A 16,629-nucleotide genomic window follows, 5' to 3' on the forward strand; every position below is an offset into this window, starting at 1 on the left:
CTCCCAGTGTCTGGTGGAAAGCAGACTGAACCAGGTTTTCCTCTAGGATTTTGCCTGTGCTTAGTTCCACACCATTTATTTTTTATCCTGAAAACTCCCTAGTCCTTATCGATTACAAGTATACCGATAACATGATGCAGCCACCACTATGCTTGTAAAGCAGTTTCCTTCCTCCCTGAGTCCATGCAACACATTATGTGACTTGTTATGCACAGTTTTACTCCTGAACTCATGTAGGCTTGTCATAACTAAGGAATTGAATACTTATTGACTCAAGACATTTCAGCTTTTCATTTTTTATTAATTAGTAAAAATGTCTAAAAACACATGTCAAGGTGTGTCTAAAGGCGAAGTCCGGTGCAGGAGAGCAGAGTGTGATAAATGAAGCACCACTTTATTCAAGTTCCAAACCGGGAGCACAACAAAACAAACGCACTCAAAAATACGGAACAATAAAGTATAAGCGCTAAAGAACATCGTATGACATGAAAACAATACACACAAAGCATGATGGGAAACAGAGGGATAAATACAAGTAGATTGGTTGGGGAAATGAAAACCAGGTGTGTATGAAAACCAGACAAGACAAATGGATATATGAAAACCAGGTGTGTATGAAAACAAGACAAGACAAATGGATATATGAAAACCAGACAAGACAAATGGATATATGAAAACCAGACAAGACAAATGGACATATGAAAACCAGGTGTGTATGAAAACCAGACAAGACAAATGGACATATGAAAACCAGGTGTGTATGAAAACCAGACAAAACAAATGGATATATGAAAACCAGACAAGACAAATGGATATATGAAAACCAGGTGTGTATGAAAACCAGACAAGACAAATGGAGATATGAAAAATGGAGTGGCGATGGCTAGAATGCCAGTGACGTCGACCGCCGCCCGAACAAGGAGAGAAGTCATGACAACATAATACATTATGGGATATTGTTTGTAGGGCAGTGACCAAACATATACATTTAATCCATTTTAAATTCAGGCTGTAATACAAAAAATGTTGAAGTCATTCGGAAAGTATTCAGACCACTTGAGTTTTTCCACATTTTGTTACGTTACAGCCTTATTCTAAAATATATTCTAATATTTGCTTCCCTCATCAATCTACACACAATACCTATTATTGACAAAGCAAAAACTATTTTTTTGATTTTTTTTTACTCATTAATAAAAATTGAAAAGCTGAAATATCACATTTACATAAGTATTCAGATCCTTTACTCAGCCTCAAGTCTTCTTGGGTATGACGCTACAAGCTTGGCACACCTGTATTTGGTGAGTTTCTCCCATTCTTCTCTGTATATCCTCTCAAGCTCTGTCAGGTTGGATGGGGAGCTTCGCTGCAGTTATTTCCAGGTCTCTCCAGAGATGTTTGATCAGGTTCAAGCGCTCTAGAGAAGTTTTTATTCAAGGATCTCTCTGTACTTGGCTCCGTTCATCTTTCCCTTGATCCTGACTAGACTCCCAGTCCCTGCTGCTGAAAAACATCCCCACAGCATGATGCTGCCACCACCATGCTTCATCATTGGGATGGTGCCAGGTTTCCTCCAGACGTGACGCTTGGCATTCAGGCCAAAGATTTCAATCTAGGTTTCATCAGACCATAGAAACTTTTTTTCTCATGGTCTGATAGTCCTTTAGGTGCCTTTTGGCAAACTCTAAGCGGGCTGTCGTGCCTTTTCGTGAGGAGTGGCTTCCGTCTGGCCACTACCATAAGGGCCTGATTGGTTGAGTGCTGCAGAGATGGTTGTTCTTCTGTAAGGTTCTCCCATCTCTACAAAGGAACTCTGTAGCTCTGTCAGAGTGACCATCGAGTTTACATTTACATTTACATTTAAGTCATTTAGCAGACGCTCTTATCCAGAGCGACTTATCTTGGGTACCTCCCTGACCAAGGCACTTCTCTCCTGGTTGCTCAGTTTGGTGAAGTCTTTAGTTTGAGGCATTGTGAGTTCCTCGACTTCACTCTAAGCATTATCATGTCTTTTAAATTCTTCTTGAAAGGCAAGTGCATTTCCGGCGTGGCTGGAAACGGCAAGCACAGGTTAGAGAGACTGGAAGAGCTTGAACGGCATGTCCCGAGGGTTGGGCTCGGTGATGGGGAGGCACTCGCGTGTATATAAACACACACACACATATGAACCTGACTGGGTAACCAGGACATCTGGTGCCACTCTTTTTAGCACACTCTCCTGCTCTCTCGTTTTCCCTCTTTCTCCATCACTATCTCCATCTCTCACTTTCTGCCTCTCTTCAGCTCCAATTCTGTATCGCTTTCTCTCCATTTATCCTTTTCTGACAATTCCTCCCTCCCTCCCTCCTTCCCGTTCTAAGTTGATGTCTAGCTCCTAGTGGTTAGGCAAGGTCAGTGCAGGTTTACAAAAGATCCCAAGACACTTATTACAACATTATGGTTAGGAATAGTTTTGTTGTGTAGTATTTGGGCCTAGGGTTATGGTAATTGTTTCTTATGATTTGGGGTTAGAGTGAGAAAGGATCTTCTACTGCTGTAGACTGGGGTGATGGCAGGAAGTAGCTTCTACTGCTGTCGACTGGGGTGATGGCAGGAAGTAGCTTCTACTGCTGTAGACTGGGGTGATGGCAGGAAGTAGCTTCTACTGCTGTCGACTGGGGTGATGGCAGGAAGTAGCTTCTACTGCTGTAGACTGGGGTGATGGCAGGAAGTAGCTTCTACTGCTGTAGACTGGGGTGATGGCAGGAAGTAGCTTCTACTGCTGTAGACTGGGGTGATGGCAGGAAGTAGCTTCTACTGCTGTCGACTGGGGTGATGGCAGGAAGTAGCTTCTACTGCTGTAGACTGGGGTGATGGCAGGAAGTAGCTTCTACTGCTGTCGACTGGGGTGATGGCAGGAAGTAGCTTCTACTGCTGTCGACTGGGGTGATGGCAGGAAGTAGCTTCTACTGCTGTAGACTGGGGTGATGGCAGGAAGTAGCTTCTACTGCTGTAGATTGGGGTGATGGCAGGAAGTAGCTTCTACTGCTGTAGACTGGGGTGATGGCAGGAAGTAGCTTCTACTGCTGTCGACTGGGGTGATGGCAGGAAGTAGCTTCTACTGCTGTCGACTGGGGTGATGGCAGGAAGTAGCTTCTACTGCTGTCGACTGGGGTGATGGCAGGAAGTAGCTTCTACTGCTGTAGACTGGGGTGATGGCAGGAAGTAGCTTCTACTGCTGTAGACTGGGGTGATGGCAGGAAGTAGCTTCTACTGCTGTAGACTGGGGTGATGGCAGGAAGTAGCTTCTACTGCTGTCGACTGGGGTGATGGCAGGAAGTAGCTTCTACTGCTGTCGACTGGGGTGATGGCAGGAAGTAGCTTCTACTGCTGTAGACTGGGGTGATGGCAGGAAGTAGCTTCTACTGCTGTAGACTGGGGTGATGGCAGGAAGTAGCTTCTACTGCTGTAGACTAGGGTGATGGCAGGGTGGGTGGGTAACATTCCTGGTTAGCTCAACTAGCAGCAGGAGGAGTATGTGTGCTCAGCAATGACATCATGGAGCCTGGCTCTGCACCCACAGACACATTCAGTAACACACACACACACACACACACACACACTGCTGTTTTCCTGACTGGATGAATGGACGAAGTGTTTGACTCCGGAGTTCATGGTTTCACATTTTCCTCCATTTGGGCTGTAGAGCATTTATTTGGTCAGACACACCCCTTCTGTATTTGGGGGGTTGGTCAGAGGAAACATACTGTGACACACTCTGTCCCAAAGGCTAAGGATGATCTTTCTCACAAGTCATCCTGTCCATCCTCTCAATATGGATTTATTTATTGGCAGGTGCAACTGACTGCTTAGGCTTTCTCCACCCTTCCTCCTCCTCCTACTTCATCCACCCTTCCTCCTACTTTCTCCACCCTTCCTCCTCCTCCTACTTTCTCTACCCTTCCTCCTCCTCCTACTACTTTCTCCACCCTTCCTCCTCCTCCTACTTTCTCTACCCTTCCTCCTCCTCCTACTTTCTCTACCCTTCCTCCTACTTTCTCCACCCTTCCTCCTCCTCCTACTTTCTCTACCCTTCCTCCTCCTCCTACTTTCTCCACCCTTCCTCCTCCTCCTACTTTCTCTACCCTTCCTCCTCCTCCTACTTTCTCTACCCTTCCTCCTCCTCCTACTACTTTCTCCACCCTTCCTCCTCCTCCTACTTTCTCTACCCTTCCTCCTCCTCCTACTTTCTCCACCTTTCCTCCTCCTCCTCCTACTTTCTCCACCCTTCCTCCTCCTACTACTTTCTTCACCCTTCCTCCTCCTCCTACTTCATCCACCCTTCCTCCTCCTCCTCCTACTTTCTCCACCCTTCCTCCTCCTCCTCCTACTTTCTCTAACCTTCCTCCTCCTCCTACTACTTTCTCCACCCTTCCTCCTCCTCCTACTACTTTCTCCACCCTTCCTCCTCCTACTACTTTCTCCACCCTTCCTCCTTCTCCTCCTACTTTCTCCACCCTTCCTCCTCCTCCTACTTTCTCCACCCTTCCTCCTTCTCCTCCTACTTTCTCCACCCTTCCTCCTCCTCCTACTTTCTCCACCCTTCCTCCTCCTCCTACTTTCTCCACCCTTCCTCCTCCTCCTACTTTCTCCACCCTTCCTCCTCCTCCTACTTTCTCCACCCTTCCTCCTCCTCCTACTACTTTCTCCACCCTTCCTCCTCCTCCTACTTTCTCCACCCTTCCTCCTCCTCCTACTACTTTCTCCACCCTTCCTCCTCCTCCTACTTTCTCCACCCTTCCTCCTCCTCCTACTTTCTCCACCCTTCCTCCTCCTCCTCCTACTTTCTCCACCCTTCCTCCTTCTCCTCCTACTTTTCCCACCCTTCCTCCTCCTCCTACTTTCTCCACCCTTCCTCCTCCTCCTACTTTCTCCACCCTTCCTCCTCCTCCTACTTTCTCCACCCTTCCTCCTCCTCCTACTTTCTCCACCCTTCCTCCTCCTCCTACTTTCTCCACCCTTCCTCCTCCTCCTACTTTCTCCACCCTTCCTCCTCCTCCTACTTTCTCCACCCTTCCTCCTCCTCCTACTTCATCCACCCTTCCTCCTTCTCCTCCTACTTTCTCCACCCTTCCTCCTCCTCCTACTTTCTCCACCCTTCCTCCTCCTCCTACTTCATCCACCCTTCCTCCTCCTCCTCCTACTTTCTCCACCCTTCCTCCTCCTCCTACTTTCTTTCCAGACTTTTTGATGGGTTTATGCTGGCTTGATTTTTATTTTCCTCTCCTCCCTCTCTTCTCTGCAGGTGTGGTTGTTAGGAGCACACCCTGTCTGGGTCAGCCACCCATAGCAGCCGGGGCAAGCTGCAGTGCCAGTATAGCCAGTGGAGTGTATTTAGGTGTGACCGAATCACGGTGCAGGGTAGGCGGAGCAGTGTGTTGCTTTCTGACAGCCAAGTAGCCATCTGCCCTCACTACCAGGACAATAAAGAGAGACGCCACACTCACAGGACAGCAACGGGATTTAATTAATTTACTTAGATATTGGATGGCACTGTAATAACAATGTCGTCATGTCTTGACGACATATGAGAAACTGGTCTGTTACTGTACCACAGTGTATGTAATATGTACAGCATCAGTCCATTTTCTTCTTCTGTTGCTTACATTGTAGAATAATAGTGAAGACATCAAAACTATTAAATAACACATATGGAATCATGTAGTAACCAAAAAAGTGTTAAACATATCAAAATATATTTCATATTTTAGATTCTTCAAAGTAGCCAGCATCACAATATTTCTCTCTTTTTATAGGTGTGTTTTTAACTCTCTCTCTCTCTCTGGGTGTTTTTAACTCTCTCTTTATAGGTGTGTTTTTAACTCTCTCTCTCTAGGTGTGTTTTTAACTCTCTCTCTCTGGGTGTTTTTAACTCTCTCTTTATAGGTGTGTTTTTAACTCTCTCTCTCTAGGTGTGTTTTTAACTCTCTCTCTCTAGGTGTGTTTTTAACTCTCTCTCTCTCTAGGTGTGTTTTTAAATATTCTCTTCAGGTATGTTTTTATCTCTCTCTCTCTCTAGGTGTATTTTTAACTCTCTCTCTCTAGGTGTGTTTTTAATTCTCTCTCTCTTTCTTTCCACAGGTGTGTGTGTGTATAGTCCCGTGATGTTGGCCCACTCTTCTCTCCTGTTGCTGCTGTGTCTCGCGCGGCTGCCCACCCCCTTGTCGGCCCTGCCCTTTGAGCAGAGGGGATTCTGGGACTTTGCGATGGACAGCGATGTGGGAGGGATGATGTCAATGATGAGAGATGAAGAGGAAGGCTCGGCAATAGAGGAGCTGCCCCCCCCTGATCTGCCCTCATGCCCCTTCGGGTGCCAGTGCCAACGCAGAGTGGTGCAATGCTCAGATCTGGGTGAGTGTGTGTCTCACTTCTGTGTTTATGTGTGTGTGTATGTATGTGTGTGTGTGTGCCATTGTGCAAGTTATCTGTGTGGTTACCTGAAGCATGGTGCAGTCATTTGTTTTGGAGGCAAGAGAGCCCAGTAGAATATGAATGGGAGGCAGAGAGGGTTCAGCTGGTTGAGGTTATTCTGTGAATGACTTTGTGCATTGCGTGACTCCAGAGAGAGAGAACGAGAGGAGATAGAATGGGATCTGATGGTGTATTATCATAGAGAGGAATTTAGAGTGCTTTTCTGTTCCCGACATGAGCTGGGGAGAGAGAGAGAGAGAGAGAGAGGGAGAGAGAGAGAGAGAGAGAGGGAGAGAGAGAGGAGAGAGGAGAGAGAGAGGGAGAGAGACAGAGAGAGAGATGGAGAGTGAGAGAGAGAGAGAGTGAGAGAGTGAGAGGGAGAGAGAGAGAGACAGAGAGAGAGAGAGAGAGAGAGCGAACCAGATGAAAGCTTGGTGTGTAATTTCCTTGAGGTCTTTAATGAGCTGTTTCATGGTCTTCTTGACACACACAACAGGATGTTCAACGGAAATCGAGGGAAGGATGAGAGAGATAGAAGCGAAGAGTGTTACTAAAGAATGGATGGAAGCCATGGGTTTGTGTTTATCCTTAGCTTCGGTGGAGAGGATTGGGAAAGATCAGTGTTGTATGTCCAATTTCATTAACACTGAAATAGACAGGAGCTCAAACAAATGACAACGATGATCCTATAGTAGACCAGAGGCGTCATTTTCAATTGATTATGTGTCAAATGATTTAATCCTTCAAATGAACAAGGAACACATACAGATGTAAGATTTGTATTTGATCATCCTGTTCATGGAAAACGTTCACGCAATGCAGGAAATGGAAAACTTGTAGTGTATTTGAGGTTTAAAAAGGCTTCTGAAAAAAAAGGTTTCATTTCTTTGACATTTTAGACTTGATTTCCCCTTACGAAAGGTATCAACCCCTACAAAAATGTCAGTTAATTATAATCCACATTTCCTGTTGCTGCATGACTATTTTCCTGCTGTAGCAAACTGGCTCAAATTAAGATCCTACATCTTAACACACGCAAGCACACACATACACATATAAATGTATATAAATACTCAGATTCACAGACCATAATCCTCCATTCTCCTAAATTATAGCCCTCTCAAAGACTTTACAGTTTATGTCCCAACAAAGGCCAATGACAAGCCTGGAAATAAATGCTTATTATCTCAAAATATGAACATTGTAGCTGTATGCACTGTGTGTGTGTGTATTTTTGTGTGTGCACGCACTGTGCAGTAGGTCTGAGCGTCGTGTATGTTTGTGTAGTATGTCTTTATATTTCTGTATGGACAAATGTGTTGCTTTTTTGTGTGTACCTACGGTAGTAATCTTCCAGTTAACTATTATATTGCAAATAATAGTCTGTACTTTCTTATTCGCTTTTGTTGAATCATCATGTCATTTTCATCCCACCACCTAACACTATACTTCCTGTCCCAGACTACTGAAGTGAGTAAATGTGGAAGCGTATAATTTGCGAGTTGTCAGTGCTTATTTAGAACAGATGTATTTTGACTGTGGCGTCTGTCTCTGTCTCTGAGTGTGTACCAATCTTCTGCGGTAATCAGTAGTGGGGTTTAGGTGTAGTGGTTAGAGAGGAAGGATTTGGGGGTACAGATTGGAGTTTTGCTGGGGTTTGGGGTTTACATTGGGGTTGGGTTGTTGAGTGGGTGTGGGGTGTTGGTATGGGCTTTTATGGGCTTTTGTTTTGGGCAAAATGGTTGTGACTCCATACTGGAGAGTTGTGTGGCACAGTGGTAACGACTTTGTTTCGGGGCGGTGCTTGGTTTAGCGTTATCGGGCGGTGCTTGGTTTAGCATTTCGGGGCGGTGCTTGGTTTAGCGTTTCGGGGCGGTGCTTGGTTTAGCGTTTCGGGGCGGTGCTTGGTTTAGCGTTTCGGGGCGGTGCTTGGTTTAGCGTTATCGGGGCGGTGCTTGGTTTAGCATTTCGGGGCGGTGCTTGGTTTAGCGTTTCGGGGCGGTGCTTGGTTTAGCATTTCGGGGCGGTGCTTGGTTTAGCGTTTCGGGGCGGTGCTTGGTTTAGCGTTTCGGGGCGGTGCTTGGTTTAGCGTTTCGGGGCAGTGCTTGATTTAACGTTTCGGGGCGGTGCTTGGTTTAGCATTTCGGGGGTACATGTTCTGTCAAGGGAGGGGTTTGAGTTGTGTTAAAATGACCAATATTGACCAGAATAGGTTTATTCAGACACACAGAACATCCTCTATGTTGAGTAGAGACATTGGTAGTGTTCAATGTGTTGCAGTGTGTTGTGTTGTGTCCTGGTTGTGGTCAGGAGTGTGTAGTAGTGTGCTCTGTGTCAGATGTGGTCAGGGTGTGACAGGGGAACAGTAGGTGTTGCTAGGTCCCCAGCAGTAAGAGGGTTGTTGCAACAGTATGATGGTTGCTGGACTGGGTTGCAGGTCGTGATTCATGAGTCATGACCGCAGTAAAATTCAACATGACTGTTGAATCAAGGTAATCTCCTTTTATGCACTCAGGACCATGTGTTGGTAGTATCCAACTCGCTAATGGTCTGGTACTCAATTGTCCTTCCAACCACTCGGATATCAATGCAATAGACAATCACATCAAACACTTATCATTAACCATATTGTGCTTTTAAAACTCACCTCACTGTGATTGATCAATTAGAGGAAAGAAGTGGGGATAATTAAGTGACCGTATGAGGAACAGCTTGGAGAATTTAGCCAGGACACCGTGGTTAACACCACTACTCTTAAGATAAATGCCAGGGGATCGTTAGCGACCACAGAGAGCCAGGACACCGTGGTTAACACCAATACTCTTAAGATAAATGCCAGGGGATCGTTAGCGACCACAGAGAGCCAGGACACCGTGGTTAACACCACTACTCTTAAGATAAATGCCAGGGGATCGTTAGCGACCACAGAGAGCCAGGACACCGTGGTTAACACCACTACTCTTAAGATAAATGCCAGGGGATCGTTAGCGACCACAGAGAGTCAGGACACCGTGGTTAACACCACTACTCTTAAGATAAATGCCAGGGGATCTTTAGCGACCACAGAGAGTCAGGACACCCTTTCAACGTCCCATCTGAAAGACTGCACACTACTCAGGGAATATATATATATATTTTTTAGACCTGAGGAAAGAGTGCCTCCTAATGGCACTCCAACACCACTTCCAGCAGCATCTGGTCTGCCATATAGGGACCAACCAGGACCAACCCTGCTTAGCTTCAGAAGCAAGCCAGCAGTGGGTGGTATGCTGCTGGCTGAAATATGTTTCCTTGTGAAAACATGTTACTTTCCATGTTCCCGAAGAGATTTCATTTGGTTTCCCACATTAGGAACTTGGTAGCTGCCAAGTTGGGGGGGCCAGGGTTGGGGGGGCCCATGGTATAAAGAGTTTGGGCGGAATAGCACCCGTCACGCAGCTAGAGGATGCATTTTCCTCAAAAAGGGGTTGATGTGTGGAGTTAAATAACCGGAGTAGCCTACCCAAACGAACAGGCGGGAAAGCTTCCATTCGCTATTCGAGTGCATAGGCGAATGGCATTTATCTTTTTCCGCTGCCCCTGTTCATGCCCATTTGATAAAGGGCCATTCTAAATATAAACTAATTTAACATAGTATAGACAATATTACACTGAGAATAGTCTGATGGGTGACAATATGATGATCACTTGACCAGAGAACAGTGTGTGCAGCCTGAGGCAAGGAACAGAGCTTTTTTTCTAGGACTTTCTCAAATCATCAAAAGCCTATTGTAGCATCATGCAGCCCATGTATGTTTTGATTTCTAAGACATTGTAAGGTTTGTATAATTAACAACTAAAGTTGCCAAATAACTAAATGTAGTGTAGCGTAGCCTATATCACTTTTACGCTCAATCTATAGCCTTCATATGCGCACTCGCTCCAGAATGGGAGAAATATCCTTTATTTAGTTATGTTCCATTATGTTCTTCTTCCTATAAAATCATATAATATAAAATGACATGGGGCTCATAAGCATATATTGTCGGCTAAATGAACGAGCCTATAGCATGGAGCATAGCCAGATAACATACAGTTAGTTGTAGGCCAACTCCTATTCTGTTAACTGTTAACATATCATGTTTCTTTGGACCTGCCTAAAATAAATCTTGGATTTAACTGATTTATTAGACTTTATTAGACTTGTTAAAATGGATATGTTCCAAAGGCATATATTAGCAGTTTGTATTTGGAGATGCTAAATGTGTTTATGTTAATTAACGTTACATTACCGTGAGACCAGCAGTCTTTTGCATGACAATAACCAGCTGACAAAATGTTATGCCCCCACAGTCCTAGTCATGATGAGATGTAACCATGGCAGCGGCTTGGTTCTGTTGACCTGGCCAATCAGACCGTCTGAGAACTGAAACAACTTAACAATGATGGCGTCTCATTAAAATGGTTCACTGAGTTGAATCATGTTTATAAGAAGTTTAATCAGAATCCTTTTGGGGACCAGAATGTACCAAGTAGGATGAAAGATCAAAGTAATACAATCATACAATCATAGTCACTGGCTGCAACACACCAGTTTGTCCAACCCACAATTTGAGATACTCTTCCATTACAATGATATTGTCACTGCCGGAGTTCTTGCGCATGATAGACAATGACATCATGTTCTGGTTTAAAGTTTGGAGTTGAACAGAGAGACCTGTTTTCTTAAAGAGGAGCCAATCATGGCTCTGGTTGTAAGCAGGTGTTTCTCTGCAGTAAATTAACTGTACTCTCATATTGCCATAGGAATAGTCTATCATATGTGTGTGTGTGTGTGTCAGGGTTGTGCCCTACTGTGTCGTCCTAATTTACTTGATGTGATCTTGCTGATGGTGTTGCAATCACGTCCTTTGGGACTTAGTGAAATCTAAAACAGCTGGATGACATCTGGTGTCCCCATCTGGGTGTGAGGGCGTGTATGTATGTTTTTGTTCCGTATGTGTATGAATCCCCACTGACACTGTGTGTGTCTGTGTGTGTGTGTTTGCAGGTTTGACTGAAGTGCCTAAGGGCATTCCCGCTGACACCAAACTCTTGGACCTGCAGAACAACCGCATCACTGAGCTGAAGGAGAACGACTTCAAAGGCCTTGGCAACCTCTACGTAAGAGAGAGGGAGAGATGGAGAGGAGAGAGAGAAAGAGGGGGTGCATAGATTGAAGACAGAGAGGGAAAGAGGGGGTGTATAGATTGAAGACGGAGAGGGAAAGACGGGGTGTATAGATTGAAGACGGAGAGAGAAAGGGGGGGTGTATAGATTGAAGACGGAGAGGGAAAGAGGGGGTGTATAGATTGAAGACGGAGAGGGAAAGAGGGGGTGTATAGATTGAAGACGGAGAGGGAAAGAGGGGGTGTATAGATTGAAGACGGAGAGGGAAAGAGCATTTAATTTGAACTGGCCTTTATTGTCCCAATTCAAGAGAACAGAGTTCCGTCCCTCATCTCCTACAGAAGTTCTTTGTCTGAGACAGTTTTGTTGACCACTTAAACAAACCACCAGGGAAGGACAACATTCCCAGTCAGTCACCTTCGGTAACTGAACAGAAATACGTTTCAGATGGAAAACCCAGCAGGCAGGCAGTCGTGCAGGCAGGTAGTCGTGCCCTGCAGGCAGTCGTGCAGGCAGGCAGTCGTGCAGGCAGTCATGGTGAAAATGTCTTCATCCACAGAGAGTTAACTGTTTTAATTCATGTTGTGAGTTTCCTCTCTGGCCATGTTCAATATGGGGCTTGGTCATCTGTTCTGAGTGGGCGACAGGCATAAATGAAGGCTTTCCGGGAGCAGAGAGGAGAGGATGTGAGCTAGAATATTCCCTTTAGCTCCAGGCAGAGGCTGGCCACACTCTGGAGTAAGAGAAGAGGAAAAGAGAAAGGGGTGGTTGGAGAGAGGAAGACACTGACTGGACATAACTAGGGCACTTAGGGGAGAGAAAGACACTGACTGGACATAACTAGGGCACTTAGGAGAGAGAAGGGGGGGTGGGGCAAAGATAGCTTACTTGCTTATTTACTCACTCCCCTCTCTCCCTCGCTCTCTCATTCTCTGTCTCTCAGGCCCTATCCCTGGTGAATAATAAGATCAGCAAGGTCCACCCCAAGGCCTTTGTTCCTCTGAAACACATGCAGAAGCTCTACTTCTCCAGAAACCTCCTGACTGGAGTCCCCAAGAACCTGCCCTCGTCTCTGGTGGAGCTGAGGATCCATGAGAACCGCATCAAGAAGGTCCATGAGGGGGCCTTCTCTGAACTGGGCAGCATGAACTGCATAGGTCAGAGTTCATTAAAGACTACAGAGCCATTCAATGCTTCAGTATTACCTCAGCATATTGAACATGCTGGAATTCAATCAAATTTGCCACAGCCGTGTTCTAATGTGTCTTATGTATGTTCTTGTAGAAATGGGAGGGAACCCCATCCAGAACAGTGGGTTTGAGCCAGGAGCCTTCAAGGGACTGAAACTGAACTACCTGCGTATCTCTGAGGCCCAACTCACTGGAGTACCCAAAGGTACGCGGTACACAGAGCAAGTGGTTCACTCAGAAGTGATCATAACTTATTGGATGCAGACCCTGTAGCTCTTAAAGACCAGAGTTGGAGACCAGTTATGTACAGTGTACATTATTCTGATGGACCGTATTGTAAGCAGAAGTTGGTAGAGATGTTTTGATGTTGTATCAGTAGGTTAGTTAAAAGGCGTGTGTTCTGTCTCCTCCAGAAGGTTAGTTAAAAGGCGTGTGTTCTGTCTCCTCCAGAAGGTTAGTTAAGAGGAGTGTGTTCTGTCTCCTCCAGAAGGTTAGTTAAAAGGCGTGTGTTCTGTCTCCTCCAGAAGGTTAGTTAAGAGGAGTGTGTTCTGTCTCCTCCAGAAGGTTAGTTAAAAGGCGTGTGTTCTGTCTCCTCCAGAAGGTTAGTTAAGAGGAGTGTGTTCTGTCTCCTCCAGAAGGTTAGTTAAAAGGCGTGTGTTCTGTCTCCTCCAGAAGGTTAGTTAAGAGGCCTGTGTTCTGTCTCCTCCAGAAGGTTAGTTAAGAGGTGTGCGTTCTGTCTCCTCCAGAAGGTTAGTTAAGAGGAGTGTGTTCTGTCTCCTTCAGACCTGCCAGACAGTCTCCATGAGCTCCATCTGGACCACAACCAGATACAGGCCATCGAGCTGGAGGACCTGAGCCGCTACAAACACTTGTACAGGTGCGGATAAGAGAGAAATACAATGGGATTCACATGGCAGTGTGCAGCTATGTTTGCGTAGGCTGAGTTAACTGCCATAATTGAGTACTGAGAGCCTCCAGTTGTTAATGTTAAGTACCCCACTGCAATGTATGTAATAGCTCTTTGAGACGAAATAAAGTCTGCTTGATTGAAAAAGAGTCAAACAGTGATAAAAGGTTTCTGTATGGACACGTTGTCCCCCCTCCATTCCGGATCTTTCTTAGGCAACCATGCCCCCCAGTGGTGACTTCAAGAAATACTGGTAGGCGTTAGACAGATAAGGATGATGACGCTCTGTCTCTCTCTGTCTCTCTGGTTGCCAGGTTGGGTCTGGGCTTTAACCACATTCGTATGATAGAGAATGGCAGTCTAGCTTTCGTCCCCCGCCTGAGAGAGTTACACCTGGAGAACAACAGACTCACAGCAATCCCCAAGGGTCTGCCTGACATGAAGTACCTACAGGTGAGTGACTGTGTGTGCACGTGTCTGCGTGTGTGTATATACGGGTGTCTGTACCTGTGTGTGTGTGTGTGTGTCTGTACGGGTGTCGTTGTCTGTGTGTGTCTGTGGTACTGGTAGAGTTGTATTCATCAGACAGGTTAAGGGCCTTGAAGCACCTCTATTACAACACCATGTGGTCCCCCTCCCACCATGTAGGTGGTCTACCTCCATTCCAACAGCATCAGCAAGGTGGGAGTGGATGACTTCTGCCCAAGAGGCTTTGGGATGAAGAGGTCCTTCTATAATGGCATCAGCCTCTACTCTAACCCTGTCAACTACTGGGAGGTCCAACCCGCTGCCTTCCGCTGTGTCAGTGACCGTCTGGCCATCCAGTTTGGCAACTACAAGAAATAAGCACAGGGAGAAAGTGATAGAGAGGATGGAAGGAGGAGTGCGAGAAGAGGACTGGGGAGAGGAGGAGGTTGAGGAGAGAAGGAGGCAGAGACCAGCATTGGGGAAAGGAGATGAGTAAAATTGCCCTGACCAAATTTAAATCTGTATTCGATAGAGAGAACGAGAGATGGTGAGGACAGATGAGATAAAATAAACAATAGAGATGTGTTTGTTTTCTAATTCCAACTATAGAGATCCTGTATTCTAATTCCGGTTCCAACCATAGAGATCCTGTATTCTAATTCCTGATTCTAACCAGAGATCCTGTATTCTAATTCCAGATTCTAACCATAGAGATCCTGTATTCTAATTCCAGATTCTAACCATAGAGATCCTGTATTCTAATTCCAGATTCTAACCATAGAGATCGTGTATTCTAATTCCTGATTCTAACCATAGAGATCGTGTATTCTAATTCCTGATTCTAACCATAGAGATCGTGTATTCTAATTCCTGATTCTAACCATATATATTCTGTATTCTAATTCCTGATTGTAGGAGAGAAACATACATTGTGAGGGGAATAGAAAGGGAAGGATGTGCTTGCCCTATCCACATTTCAATATGCCTTTTTTTAAACCATGCTTTTAATAAATCAGGTATTAAAGCCTGAAAACAGGGTCAATATAAATAAATAAATACTATTGTGTTTGTGTCAAATTAATCAGTACTCAGAAATATATATTTTTTGAGGATGTTTTTTTCCCCAAACAAATTGCAAAGATGAGATATATGATAAGAAATATTTTGAGGCATTTCCTTCAATATTGTTTTTATTACAAGATAGCTTTATTTGTTATTATTACAATTTGTGTGTTATTATAATTTTGGTGAAGATACATTACAGGTAAAATATAGAAAAGCAATGCCTGTTTATAGATGATCATATAAGAGGCGCTCTTTTTACATGTTTGTTGTGTGTCTATTTGGGAGTCACATTTGAACCTTCCTTCTATTGCTAACATCAGACCTATCAGGTGCTAACTTGGATGCCATAATCAATTTGTACTGTATGTCATAAGCAAACCCAACCTATGGAAAGAAAACGTTTAAGGTTGGAGTCAATTCCACTATTTCAAATCAGATTCCAAAACGGAAGTTGTCAGTTCCAATACATCACAAATCCAAACAAAAACATATATTTCTTATTCCTTTGATTTGATACCGCTGAATTACCATCACAAGTGGAACTGACCTCAACCTGGAGATGTCAGTCTCAATTAGGTAGGCTACTCCCCAGGGGAAACTGCCCTGGGTCCGATTCTTCCTGGGTGCCATTTTGTGTCCATCCCCACTTCAGCAATAGGTCTCCTGAGTGTATACAGTGACAGTACAATAAGGGGTGAACCGCCAGAGTGGGACTTGAACCAGCAACCCTGCAGGTCCAGACCCCTTGGCAGAGGCTGCAGCCAGGGAGGTTATAACAGCAGTGTTTTATGGATTGTTTTGCACAGTGTCTCTAATGCTTTCTCTGCTGGGTTTCCTCTGGGTATTTAGTCTGTGTAAATGATAGATGTAGTTGCCTTAGTTCTTAATGCCTTTTCTATACTCTGCCAAGCTACCGCTGCATGTAAGAATAAAGATTTTTTTCAGCCTGACTATAGCAGAGAGAACGTGTGATGGTATGGTGGTGGAAAGAAACTGTGTGAGAAATAAAAGACAACTACAACATTGGCCAGGCTTGATGAGTGGACATGAAGGGAAGCAAAATCACACCGTTTCCATTTAATTCATTATTTATTTATTTCACCTTTATTTAACCAGGTAGACAAGTTCTCATTTACAACTGCGACCTGGCCAAGATAAAGCAAAGCAGTTCGACACATACAACAACACAGAGTTACACATGGAGTAAAACAAACATACAGTCAATAATACAGTAGAAAAATAAATCTATATACAATGTGAGCAAATGAGGTGAGATAAGGGAGGTAAAGGCAAAAAAAAGGCCATGGTGGCAAAGTAAATACAATATAGCAAGTAAAAACACTGGAATAGTAGATTTGCAGTGGAAGAATGTGCAAAGTAGAAATAAAAATAATGGGGTGC

At 44.8% G+C, this 16,629-nt stretch overlaps 1 protein-coding gene across 1 annotated transcript in view; it reads left to right on the forward strand.

Moving 5' to 3' along the window:
• Positions 1 to 16,254, forward strand: part of bgnb (biglycan b) — a 26,162-nt gene extending 9,908 nt beyond the window's left edge. The window contains exons 2-8 of the mRNA XM_029621441.2: positions 6,121 to 6,390; positions 11,480 to 11,592; positions 12,542 to 12,755; positions 12,883 to 12,993; positions 13,572 to 13,665; positions 14,010 to 14,148; positions 14,344 to 16,254. Of these exons, the coding sequence (XP_029477301.1) occupies positions 6,144 to 6,390; positions 11,480 to 11,592; positions 12,542 to 12,755; positions 12,883 to 12,993; positions 13,572 to 13,665; positions 14,010 to 14,148; positions 14,344 to 14,541 (1,116 nt within the window). The 5' untranslated portion in view covers positions 6,121 to 6,143 and the 3' untranslated portion in view covers positions 14,542 to 16,254. The remainder of the gene's footprint in view (positions 1 to 6,120; positions 6,391 to 11,479; positions 11,593 to 12,541; positions 12,756 to 12,882; positions 12,994 to 13,571; positions 13,666 to 14,009; positions 14,149 to 14,343) is intronic.
• Positions 16,255 to 16,629: the final 375 nt, after the last annotated feature.

This window comes from Oncorhynchus nerka, linkage group LG20 (assembly GCF_034236695.1).
Source record: "Oncorhynchus nerka isolate Pitt River linkage group LG20, Oner_Uvic_2.0, whole genome shotgun sequence".
NCBI lineage: Eukaryota > Metazoa > Chordata > Actinopteri > Salmoniformes > Salmonidae > Oncorhynchus > Oncorhynchus nerka.